General features: G+C 38.7%; 1 protein-coding gene across 1 annotated transcript in view; it reads right to left on the bottom strand.

Annotated features, from left to right (window-relative positions):
- Nucleotides 1-1,226: 1,226 nt before the first annotated feature.
- slc37a4b (solute carrier family 37 member 4b) overlaps nucleotides 1,227-13,671 on the bottom strand; it is a 32,831-nt gene continuing 20,386 nt past the window's right edge. Inside the window, exons 5-10 of the mRNA XM_041800588.1 lie at nucleotides 8,608-8,760; nucleotides 8,439-8,524; nucleotides 8,243-8,356; nucleotides 5,706-5,771; nucleotides 5,490-5,628; nucleotides 1,227-2,282 (exon numbers count right to left, since the gene is read on the bottom strand). Of these exons, the coding sequence (XP_041656522.1) occupies nucleotides 2,116-2,282; nucleotides 5,490-5,628; nucleotides 5,706-5,771; nucleotides 8,243-8,356; nucleotides 8,439-8,524; nucleotides 8,608-8,760 (725 nt within the window). The 3' untranslated portion in view covers nucleotides 1,227-2,115. The remainder of the gene's footprint in view (nucleotides 2,283-5,489; nucleotides 5,629-5,705; nucleotides 5,772-8,242; nucleotides 8,357-8,438; nucleotides 8,525-8,607; nucleotides 8,761-13,671) is intronic.

The following is a 13,671-nucleotide window of genomic DNA, read 5'->3' on the forward strand; positions in this document are numbered from 1 at the left end:
CTTGGACAAGGTATGAAAACACTGTATATTTCAAGAAAACTTATGTGTGATCATCGTACTGTGAAGAAATGTGTGGCCGATTCAGAGCACAGACAGGTTTGTGCAGATAAAAGCATAATGAGGAAGGTTTCTGCCCGAAAAATTCATCAGAGAGCAGCTGCTAAAATGCCATTACAAAGCAGCAAACAAGTATTTGAAGCTGCTGGTGCCTCTAGAGTCCCACCAATATCAAGGTGTAGGATCCTCCAGAGGCTTGCAGTCGTGTATAAACCTACTATTAAGCCACCCCTCACCAATGCTCACAAGCAGAAACGGTTGCGGTGGGCCCAGAAATACATGAAGACTCATTTTCAATCCTGTTTACTGATGAGTGCTGTGCAACCCTGGATGGTCCAGATGGAGGAGTAGTGGATGGTTGGTGGATGGCCACCTTGTACCAACAATGTCAGCAAGGAGGGGGCAGAGCAATGTGTTGGGCCAGAATCATGGGTAGAGAGCTGGTAGGCCACTTAGGGTCCCTGAAGGTGTGAAAATGACCTTGGCAAAGTACATAGAGTTTCTGTTTGACCACTTTCTTCCATGGTACAAAAAGAAGAGCAGTGCCTTCCGTAGCAAAATTTTCTTCATGCATGACAATGCACCATCTCATGCTGCAAAGAATACCTCTGTGTCATTAGCTGCTATGGGCATAAAAGGAGAGAAACTCATGGTGTGGCCCCCATCCTCCCCTGACCTCAATCCTTTTGAGAACCTTTGGAGCATCCTCAAGCTAAAGATCTGTGAGGGTGGGAGGTTGCTCTCATCAAAACTGCAGCTCTGAGAGAATATTCTGACATCTTGCAAAGAAATTCAAGCAGACACTCCAAAATTTCACAATTTCAATGGATGCAAAGATTGTGAAGGTGATATCAAAGAAGGGCTCCTGTGTTAAAATGTTTTGACTTTGTTTTGTTTAAAAACAGTTATCATTGGAAGGTTTGTTCAATAAAATTTGAATTATGCTCTGACAGTTGATGACTTGAGCATTATACTGACTGTCATTTGCATGGACTATTAAGGAGAATCAGAGAAAAATATCTTTCACATAGTTTGGATCGCTGTGTAGTATAAAAAGTTTCACGTTTTAATCAAATTTCAGTTAAAGAATTAACTTTTTTATGACATTCTAATTTTTTGAGAAGCACCTGTATATGATCTTAAATAAAACAGACAAAAACACTCAAAACCAAGAAAGTAATCTTCACATTTATTGAGATGCCCTTAACTCTTTCAGGTGCATCAAACAGTTCCAGTGAGATACATTAGGTTATGCCGACATGGCACTGAGTGTAGGCTCATTATTGTCATTATTACATATTTTAGAGATGAGAAAGTTAACAGTACACACAGTGGCAGTGACAAAACACCTGTAACAAATATTTAATCTTTATAAACAGGTTACAAAAGCTCTCATGGGCTACCAAATGTAATTCCTTATCATGTAGCACAGAACTGTGTATAAAAATAACACGATTTCCTATTTCGTTATAATACTGAAATACTGAGCCTCATACATTTTAACAAATACTTGAGGTATCAGTAAAATGACTGTGACACATGCTACCACTTATGTGCAAATACCTAGACGTATAATAGTCTAGAATATACAGGCTCTTCAGTGAACATTCAATAAATAGAGCTGACCTGCACTGAAGGCAAGTTGTGCAACGAGCAGCACACACCCTCTTCATCCTTACAAACCTCAGTTTAAATGTTTAATATATTAAAGCCTCTCTAACCTTCATTACTGAATAGGAAGCACTGAAATCTATTCTAATATGAATAATTACTATTACTCTGTTTCTGTGCTGGTGTATAAGAGGGCAAATGTTTGTGTATGACATGTTCCTGATTGTGTTCCTAAAGAGGGTAACGACCGACATCCATCCTGAGCGTCTACCCGATAAATCAGTCAAAATTTCTGAGATTAGTCTGTTCGGCGTTAGTTTCGTTTGGTCAGATTGGAGTTGCATTCATGTGCAGTTTTCTGTTTACAGCGCAGTCAAGAGTGCAAGAACACAGTCTGTGTGGTCGTATTACAGGACATCATCACTGTGAGTACTCCAGGAAGATTAATTAGTCCAATTTCTCTGCGATCCGTCCCATCTTTGTGCGCATGTTGCGTACTAGGAAGAAGCAAACGGTGGTGACGGCCATAACCACCTCGGCTACCCAGAATGCCATGTCCCAGCTGTGTTGCTTGGCAACAGTGCTGAAGGGAAGCCCGGCAATAAAAGCACCAACTGTAAGAAAACAAAGAAACACGTTTAGTCATAGTATGAACGAGTCGGTTAAAAAGTAATATGGGAGGTGAGACCCTAAAATTTCAAGATCATACGGGTCAGAGCCCAGAGGGCTGACTACTACTCTTTTTTTAGGAGCAGACTTCAATCCTTTTTTTTAGCGATTAGAGCTGAGAGGCTTGACTTGGATCGTTCCAGAGTTATGCTGTACTGTTTTCCATTAGTGCAGAAGGGAAGCCCCATAAAAGTGCCAACTACAGTTGTGTGGTAATGCAGTGATACCATGTCCTGGGGTATTCAGAAATAGCTGCAGTATCCCTTTAATTAGGGTCATGAAAAAAATTAGCTGTGTAATGTGCACATGTTTGTAATAAATGCATACAGAAGCAGTACTGTCTGTGTTTGAAGATGCTCTAAAAGTGAAAACAGAACTCCTGTGGGTGATTTAGGCCTCATTTTTTAAATAAAAGAAAGTCTCTCAGGGGGACTAGCTTTTTAGACGTGCTCAAACTTGTGTGATGGCACAAGCTACAGCACTGTGGTGAAGTCTTCTCTAAAGTCGAACTGTAACAGGTTCAGCTTGTAGTAACATGTTCTACAGTAATGTACTGGTTAAAATTCCTTTAATGCTTCCGTTTGGAGCCTAGGGATATCAACACAAACATACTGGATACAGTCCAGTGTTCATTAAGTACAGTGTTCGATTTTTTACTTTTATTGATTTTATAAATTAGTCATGGCTGATATTATTTGGCTTTTTTGACAAAGAAAAAATAGAAAAACATCTTTAATGTCTAAATGATAAATACAAAAAAATCCAAGGCACTGAACATCCCCCAGAGTTCAGTTAAATCCATCATTAAGAAATGGAGGGAATATGGCACATGTGTGAATCTGCCTAGATCAGGCCGTCCTCACAAACTGAATGACCGTGCAAGAAGGAGACTCACGAGAGGCCACCAAGACACCTCTGACTACTCTGAAGGAGTTACAAGCTTCAGCGCTGAGATGGGAGAGACTGCAGACAACAACTGTTGCCTGGGATCTTCACCAGTCAAAACTTTATGGGAGAATTGCAAAGAGAAAGCTGCTGTTGACGAAAACTCAGATTAAATCTGGACTAGAGTTCTCCAAAAGGAACGTGGGAGACTCCAGGGTCAAGTGGAAGAAAGTTTGTTGGCCCGATGAGGCCAAAATGGTGCTTTTTGGCCATCAAATGATTTCTTTAGTTTGTTAAATGTTTTCAGAAGTTTTAGATGTGCAAGGGGGCCTAGAACGTTCATGGTCTTGGACATCCTCTCTGCCTTCACTAAATCTTTAGTGTCGTTCACACACACCTGCATGTGACATGCAGGGATTCTCATACACCTCAGTTAATGTACCAAAAGATTCAGCTACTATTTTGTTCAATTTCACTAAAAATGACAAGTTAATGCATTCAAATCAAAATATGTGCACTCGACAGCATAGCTACGCGTTGCCCTCTGCGTCGACGTGGACCCCTACACCATAGCCTGACATGCACCTCCAAAAAATCTTAACTACGCGTCACGGCAGGGGCTGTGATTGGTCCACTCAAAATGTCATTTCTTCATCCATGTCCCTCAGTGGGCGAACCAGTGTGGTTCTCAGCCTCGACTCGTTTAGTGGTCATACAGACCACCTCTACAAACGTCTTCCCTGTTGCCTGCTTCAGCATTTGCAACAAAAGAATTTGTTAGACGATACTGATGAGCTCCAACTCCAAACACACCTGCTCCACCTTGGTTGCCATTGTTTACTGACTGGAAGATAAACTAGGATTTGGATGTGACCCCTCTGACACCACACACACACACACACACACACAGCCACACCCCCCTAGCAGCATGGCGGTGAATTGCAGAGTGACGCGTTCCCTCGACACAGAACTTTGAATGGTAAACAACGGCATCGTGTCAACGGCGTAGGTGACACAGAAGCATAAATCAGGGTTTAGAGTGAGTGAGCCATGTGGTTTTATCCTCATAACCACAGTCTCATTATTTATTAGCCATACCTTATACATGCATGAGTCGATCCTTTACTGACCTTGGAAGTTTGACCTTGAGAAGTCTGATTTAGAACAATTTCAGTTGGGCCAACATGCATCTTAAAAGTCCAGTTTTTTTTTTTAAGATTTATTTTTGACCTTTATTTGATAGGACAGTGGATAGAGTCAAAAACAGGGAAGAGAGCCGGGAGAGACATGCAGGGGGTAGTGCCACGGGCCGGATTCGAGCCTGGGTCGCCTGCGTACGTGGCACGCGCCTTAACCACTCGACTACCGCCGCACCCCTTAAAAGTCCTGTTTCAGATGGATTAAAAACATCTACTTTTTTGGCTGCAAGACGAATATGTGACAGGGCCTTTATGGTTTCAGGCCTTCCTCTTGTCCAATGATCTTTTAGTCAATCTCCAGGAGGCAGATGCGTTCTACTTATAAACCTTTTCTTCTTTTAGTTAATGCTTCTGAGCTGGCTCTCACTAGCTGACCTGACTCCTGCTAGAAGTCTTCCCGCCATAGCGAAGACCCTCAATAAATCTTTTTTTTGTTCATCTGGACGCCTCAGCCACCACAGGAGATAATTAGAAGCAGACCTGGGGGTTTGGCTGGCTTTCATTAGATGTCATTTAAAGAGTGAAAACAGAAATCTTTATCAGCTGTGACAGAAAGTCCGAGACAGTGACCCAAAGAAAAAACAGACTGTTTTCTTTAACCGTTACTTCTGGCATTGTTGACATAAACCAGTTTTACTTGTGTTACTATTGTTGCTCTGTATGTTTGTTTTGTTCCATCTTCTTGTCTGTACACCTGTAACACAGTCTCACTGGATGGCTGTTCAACATGAGTCTGGATCTTTTTTTATTTTTCTGCCTGGTAAAAGGACATTTTTCCTCAGCTCTGTAACTTTGCTACATGCTTCCCAGCGCTGTGCTCATGCTAAATTGTAAATAATATAATATAGAGTATGCAGACATGTCACTATTCTGACATCATTCACCGAAGGGAATGGACGAGTTCAGCTGCTCCATGTAATTTTATGAATTTTAGGTCAAAACAAGCCAGAAATCACCACTGGCTTAAATGTACAATATAAAGTATAATTCTGAAGTGTTTGTTTTTATTCAAGAGTGCAATAAAAATACATTGCACATGCTTATGCTGGTCACAAATGAGCATCTTACCATTAGCCATCAGAGCTACAATGGCATGAGATGTCCCACAGAAGTTTGAAGGAGCACTTTCGCTCGCTATCACCCCAAACAAGGCAATTGGTCCGTAAGAAGAAAATCCAAACATAGCACCAAGGAAGAGGATCCAAATCTGTGTGGGACAGCAAGAAAATGTGTTAGAAACTTTTCTAAGATTCATTATTAACCCTTTAAAATGTTTGAACGTACCTCTTTCTCTGACACACCAATGAGGACAGAGATGGGGTGAATGGCTTGGACCCACAGAGGAGCCTCCTGAGAAGAAAAAGATTATTGTGAAAGCTAAAAGAGAATACAGAATTACACATGATGGCATGTCAGAGGTTCCATGTGAAAGTCAGACATCTTTGAAGACTAAAAAATGTACTGTCAAGGGAGGGAAGCCACTAAGGCAAACTCACTTGAGGACAGGAATTTGGTAAAATACCTTTAATAAATCCGGACACCATGAAAAACACAAAGTGGGAAGTTTTGGGATGTTTCTCATGACCACTTTTTAGTCAATTACACAGAAATTAACATTCAGGCTAGTTGACTAGGCAGCAGAAATCACCTTTATTCACAGAAAACAAAATCGTAAGTCCAAAGAAAGTCATCAAACCTTTCTGAGTAATATGATTGATCATGGAGAATGAGGGTTAGAATAGTTTCAGATTTTTCATTAGTTTTAAAATTTTCATTTATTTTATTTATTGCTGGTTTGTTAGTGTAGTTTAGTTTTTATTTTGTGCAAAAGCTTCATCTTACTCTAGTTTTAATTAGCATTAGTGTTCGTCAGTAATATGACATACTTGCCAGGAGTGAGACTTAACAGGTCAAAAAAGTAACATTGTATTTTTAAATTTTGATATTTAAATACAACCAAAGATGAAAAAGTACCATTGTGTTAAATCTTCTACAGTCAAAACAGACCATTTTAGACTCTCTGGGCTCCTCAGCCTGTCTGCTGCTGTCATAGACTAAAACTAGGGGTATTTTGTCCCCAATTTTCAAAAAAAAAAAAAAACAAACAAACAAAAAAATAACAATGGATCTGTAGCTATTCTGACACTCAGCTGTAGAAAGCAGGGACCCCAGGTTTGGCAGGGTACAGAGAACTCAATACCAGAATTTGGTACCAGATTCAGGCAAGAAAATAAATGCTTGGACTAAAAGTAAAGGCTAAATGTGAGGACTTTTTATGGACTTAAACTAGACTAAAACCAAAAAGGGTATGAATGACTAAAATGTGACTAAAACTAAAAGACGTGATCAAAAGACAAAGACTAGAATTAAAAACAGCTGTCAAAATTAACACTGGTCTTAAGTTGTTCAAACCACATTTGAATAAATAAAATTAAAGTGAAGAGGAGCCTTATATTTATTTATATATATATATATATATATATATATATGTATGTGTGTGTGTGTGTGTGTGTGGTGTGTAAAATAGCCCTTATTGCTGGGGTAAAAAAACACTTACACAGTAAAATCAATTCTAAAAAATGCACTAATAGTCCAGCAGGAAAGTTAAATTAAAGTTGAAATAAAAATTAAAAATAAAATACTAATAAGTATTAAAACAAAACTATTACAACCTTGGAACAGACAGTTACATTATGATGCATCTATGTTTGACTCAGTAAAATGTTTATAAGCAATATAAAATAGGTAAAACGGGTGGAATCATGACCTTTTAAACTCAATCTATACTCTGTTTTACCACTTTGGTAAAAAATTAGGGTTGTCAAAGAATTAAAAAAATGTATCTCATGATTTCTGTAATTTAATTGCGACTAACAGATTCTATGCATTTTAAAAGTAAACTATTTTTCATTTTGCATAGACCTGCTTTTGTGTGTGTGCTTTTTAAAATTTTTCTACTGTTTTAAACTAAAGGTAACAGATTTCCTGTTTAGATACAGATCTATCTTTACGGGTAGACTGGAGATTTTAAGATAAGCTTAAGCACAGAAAAAGGAACTTGTTGCAATCTTACAGGAAATAAAGGGGCACTAAAAAGGTAAGCATTTCATTACAGATGATGCAGATGATTTTTGATTTGTCCACTGAGCTGTCATTGAGTTTTTAGAGTGAAATGAGACATTAAGGACACATTTAGAACACAGTGGCTGCAGGGAGATGCTGTAGTGGCTTATCCAAAGTGTGTTGAAAGGGACAGATTAATAGCAGTTTAAAAAAAAACATTAGTGCACTTATTGTGGACCTTGATTAATTGCAATTTACTTAATCTTGACAGCCCTTTCAAAAATGCGTTGCTATTTTATCTTTCCAATGATCAGTGGGAAAAGATTCATAAGGAGAATCAATGAAGGTATCATTATCAATAAAAAACAACAATCTACATCTCTGGATAGTAGTTTATAATGTCTCTGTCATAAGTAAACCCAGGAGCAACTTTTGCTGATTATTTAACTCTGTTAAATAAATTAAAATTATGCATTATTTTGATAGCATTGATATTTTGTAGAGGTAACTCTGATGCTGACTGAGTGATGATGGGTAATTCTTTAGTCAGTTAATAGAGCACATCCCTAAAAAACTCAAACTATCGTGATGCATTTGTAAAATATGTCTTGATTAATCATAGATGTTTTATTGTAATCCTTGTCTCCAAAAGAGAGTTTCTCAACATAGTTTAGCAGCTATCCTTCCCAAAGAGGTCATCTTACTATTCTGTCAAAAGTTCAAAATTAAAGCAAGAAGAGAAAATAAGATGCCGTTACCTTTGGGATTTCTGGAGTGATGGTGACTCTGAAGAGGTACATGGACACGTACATCCCACCCATCATGAGGATGAGCAGACCATGCCGAGGGTTTCCGTGGGTGCCTAGGCCTTGCTGGAGGAACACAAAGAGAAGTTATTATTGAGACTGAATCCTTATTTATTATTTTAGCCTAATTATTCTGTCTATTCCTTACCCTAGCCACGGCTCTGTCCGTGATGAAACCCGACGCCAGGCTGCCCACAAAACCTCCGACCTCCAGAGCGCTCATGTAGGTGCTGCCTGTAAGAACGCAGCTGACGTCAGCAAACGTAACAAGGTTAAGTTTTAATCAGACAGCAGTAGAGAAAGGTTGAAACGGATACCCATGAGAGCAGTCTGGCCTTTCTCCTGCATGAGGAACAGCTGTCCCCAGTCGGTGGCAGCCGTCTTCACCCCAAACACCACCAGGTACCCCAGAGAGAGCACCCACAGGAAGGGGGACAGGAGGAACTCTTTCAGGGTGCTCTCACTGTTTCCTGAGGAAAAGCACAGACAGAGACACAAGTTAATACACATACAGGAAGTCATGCGTGTCTATAAAGGATGTTATTTCATACGTGGTGTCGATCACATGGTGCAGCAAAGTCCTATTAATCACTAATATGGAGCATGTCCTGTGGTTTTCTGCTGATGATTTTATCAAGTTGTTTTAACTCTGTATGATCTGAAACATCCCATGAACAGTCACATGGATGTGTTAAAACAGGTCCTGTTATCAACACTGCCATCTGCTGGTGAAAACAGGTAGAGTCATCAGTCAGAAAATCATGCACCCTCCTAGTTGCCACACTGAGATTAAAATGTAAGAGACGTTAAAGTGACTTAATAGGTAGTATTTGCCACTTGGCCTTCATGTGAAGATTTTTGCAAACCCTGAGCAGGCTTTCAAGGGTTTTGCACTGAGGAAATGGGTACGTCTAGCCACTCTGCCATAAAACCCAGGTCAGTGGAGTGCTGCTGTGATGGTTGTCCTTCTGGATCTTTGCTCCATCCCCATATAGGATCTCTGGAGCTCAAGTTCTTGACCATCTCTCTTACTAGGGCTCTTCTCCTAACCTGACACGCCAGATGGATGTGTGAAACACATCCATCTGGGAAAGCTTCAATAGGAAACGTTTGAGAAAAGGCAGAGGCTTTGAAAAATCCTCGGAGTGTGATTGGGTGAACGTTCTGTCCATCACATCTCTACGGGCCAATCAGAGCAACAAAGCACATGATGTAGCCTTTAGTACTCGACTTTTGTGGTTTTTGAAAAGAAAACAACTCACTGCTGTTCTTTTAATGAAGAAATGTCGTCAAGTTCTGATAAAACTGGCACTTTAGCAGCATCCACGCTAATCTCTTCCTCCATAACTGCACCAGCTCTTGCTGCTGCTTGTTTACGTCACGAGTCTGCTGCGCCTGGAAGTACTGCCCCTTGTAGCTGATTGGTCCTGTCAGTTTCTAACCGGGCCCATACGGTTCAGGCAGGAGCTTTGCAAGATGGATTTGCCAGTGAAAAACAAGGAAACGGACATATCCATCTGCTTGGCAAGGTTACTCTTCTCCCCTATTTGCTCATAAACAGGAAGTGTTGTGCTTTATGAGAAAATCCATGAGAAATTAAAGGCTGTTGGAGCTCAACCTGTTTGTGGAAAATTCATCATTCCCAGCGAATAGGTCCGTTATAATAAGACTGATCTAGCAAGGAACTTTTGTGTTTATATGTGCTGTGAAATTTCCCTGCCACCCTATGGTGGTGAATGTGATTATCATAATAATTGATGAAAATAAAGGTAGATTGAATCCTTTCCAAATTTAATAGTATGACTTTTATTCAATGAAACTGGCATTTATAGCCTTCAAGATGAGAATAATATCCCCCTTTTTCACATTCATCTGTTTGCAACGTTCTTGGCTGTCTGTGACTTGACAAGCTACACTGCAGGTAACAATATCGGCTGGCTTGATCTGAGCTGCCATGGCTCGGTTCAGACAGCTGCGACTTTCACGCACAGCAACTGACTGCAGCTGTTGGGCACATGCGCTTTAAGAAAGTGTCATTTTGCCTGTCTACATGAAGACGGAGGAGTGGGTGTTTTGAAAACGTTTCACTCTGGAGGTCACCTTTAAACTTTGCGTTAACAGGGCCTCAGTTTGGCCGGGTGATCAGCTCTAAGAAGAGTCCTAGTAGCGCCAAACAAAATGATTTCAAATTTTTTATTTGCTTTGTTGGAAAGCATCCCGCCACCCCCCGCTAGTGTCTCGTGACCCCTCCAGGGGTCCCAGTCCCAACTTTGGGAAGCACATGGTTTCGAAAAAGAATCAAAACCACTGACAACCTTATTAGAGTGCAGAGTAAGGTTGTTGAATAGAATTTGAATAGTTAAAAACTCATTAATATTCAAAAGCTAAAGTTACTATTTGAACATGTTTTTTAAATAATCTTTGCTGTTTATAATCGTTCTTGAGTCTCTCCACTCTCTCCTTGGCCTCTACTTAACCCATATGTAAGTGTAGGAACCAAATGTTTTGTCACATGACACGTGACATGATGAACAATAAAGTTTTCACACCAAAACACAGAGGTGCAGCAATGGCCATCATTGGGGATGTTTATCGCCAAGGTGGTGCACACGCTGGTGGTGATTTGGCAAGTGAAGCTTGGCTACATGAAGAGATCCTGATGTACGAGAGTAAAACCCTAATGCCCATGGACAGTAACCCTTTGTCGTGGTGGAAAACCTTCTGATCCAGGTATCCTCTCCTGTCCCAGCTGGCACGTCATTACCTGTGCAACTCAGGCACCTCTGTCATGGTGGAGGGGGTTTTCTCCTGGCTGGGACGATAGTGAACAAAACATGCTCTGTTCTTGATTCAGAAAACGTGGATCGCCTCATGTAACTACACGGTGATTAAAGCAACTCAACGTTTTACATACATATTAATAAAAAACGTGCATAAATATTCAAATATAATTTGAAATCTGTAAAAAATAATAAATGAAATTCGAAAGGGACTGTAGATAAATATTGACAGCTGTAGTGCAGAGTAGGTCTTTTCACTGAAAAACTTCAAGAAGACAAACCACTGACTAATTAAACCACCATCTTGTCGTTTTTTTTCCAGGCATGTCAAATTTAGACAGCCAGTCCAGGTTTTATCTATGACGTCTTTTTAGTGTTTGACGAGTCATTTAATGAAGCAGTAACTTTCTTAGACCGTCAGAGGTCATCACTTTCTACTTCAACGCGATCCAACAACTCTCAAAGTCTGTTTTCTCTTGGGATATCGAGCTTCCTCAATGCCAAGAGGAGGAACACTACAACTGACTTGAGGCTCCATTTTAAAGCATAATTGTTAAACATAATAAACACAATTTTAAATAAATAAATACAAAAATGGGAATTACAATATTGATGACAGAAAAAAGAGGCAATAGTTCAAATAACAACTGTGATGTTTGTTAAAATACATACATTAGAGCAGTGGTTCTTAACTGCCGGGTAAAGAACTAGAAGTGGGTCATGGAGCTATTTTCAGTGGGCTGTGAATGAGTGCCTGAGGGAAAGCTATTGTGTTAAAAAGTCTATTATGCATGTAGGCCCTAAGAGAACATACTTCCTTGATTTTTTTATTTATTCCTATGGTAAAGTAGCGTGAATTCTGGTTTTCTACAGATCCTGAGCTCTTCATCTCCTTTTCTTAGGACAACAAACCTGTTTATCCAATCAAAATGTCTCAATTTCTCTACATCTCTAAAAAAAAAAAAATACAGAATTTACATGTTATCACAGAGTAAAACAAAATGTGTGCATGCATGTCCTCTAGGGGCGCCTGCGATGTGCATTTCAAACATGTTTTGCCCTGTTATGTTGTCCAATCGTGTTATACCATCAAAAGTCCAAATTCACAATCTTGAAACATCTTTCATTAAAGAAATCTGAGTGGTTCAAATCTTTCAGATAATGGAGTTTAAATTTCTCATTGCTGAAATGGCAGTTTTTGAAAATTAAAGGCAATACAGAATGATACACTGGCAGGATTAAATAAAAAGTAAAATGAAGCAAAAGTCTCAACAAGTTCACAAAAAAACATTATTCTTATATATTCTCATTATTCCCCATTTATTCCTCAAGAAAGTTTTGTCCCGGCAGCCTGGAGGTGCAAATTGTTATTCTATTTTTCACTATTTATTGAACTTTACACATTTTATCTTGATTTGTTTATCTTGATCTTGTTTTTTTTACTGATGGCACATTTTTATCTTGTTTTACCAATGATGTTTTTATTTATCAGAAGTATATATATATGTATGTATATATTTATCTTGCTTTTGGTTTTCCTTACCACTTTTTAATGATCTTTGTTAAATTTAAACTTTTACTTTAATTTTATCTTGCTTTTATTAATCTCAGTTTTTATATCTTGTTTCTACCAAGGTCGGTTTCTTTAGCAGATAAAAATGTCCAGAATGTCAGCGTTAAAGTAACTCCTCCTCTCCTGAAAATATTCAGTGTGCTTTAAGATGCCAACGACAATGAGTAACTTATTTTTCCTTTTAATTTTTATTTAAAGGAAATCAATTACAATTTCAAATCTTGATTAGTGTAAAAAAATCAGAGATTTCATTTTTAGGCCAAATTGCAAAGACTAAATTTTGTTGATGTTTTAAATTAATTTATTGTCTTTGAAATGCTGAGGAAAGTTCTGGGCTGAAATATGTTTATTTCCCCTGGCTGCTGTTTATAAAATCTTTCTTATTATCACAATTTTCATTATTTTTTTTTATTTTTGCAACTAGCGCTTAAAAAGGAGGAGACCTTGGATCATATTTTTTTCTCCCAGTTTGCCTTATACATAAAAAACACTAAGGGGAAATATGAGACTAATTTCGTAAACTCTGAAGCCTTTAAGTAAGTAGAGCACTATTATTACCCCAGCATATTTTGTTATACAATACTGGCAATAAAACTAGAGTGGCCATTCAGATAAATTTAACTCAGGGATTTCTCCCTTTAAAAAAATTGAGCTAATGGTGCAACCCAAGTTTATCTAAGCTAAAAAATAAAATGATTAATAAAAAAAATAAAAACACTGTCCTTGCTCAAATGTTTGTATTCCAAACCATTCAACACCAGAATTAGAGGTTAAAGGTCTTGATAAGAAACTATTAAAGGGAAACTAAACCTTCAGAACACCTTCTTTCTGCTGAAAACCTGTGTGTGGATATTTAACAGTGTTGTTGATCAGTAAGGGTCCAAATCTTTACATTTGAGGGCAAAATATTTAACTAAGATAAGATAAGATATTCCTTTATTAGTCCCACAAGGGGAAATTCCAATTATGCGCCAATCCAGTGGCAATCCAAAAAAAATCGACATTCTATGTAAGAAATATGCATAGTG

Source organism: Cheilinus undulatus, linkage group 12, assembly GCF_018320785.1.
Source record: "Cheilinus undulatus linkage group 12, ASM1832078v1, whole genome shotgun sequence".
Classification (NCBI taxonomy): domain Eukaryota; kingdom Metazoa; phylum Chordata; class Actinopteri; order Labriformes; family Labridae; genus Cheilinus; species Cheilinus undulatus.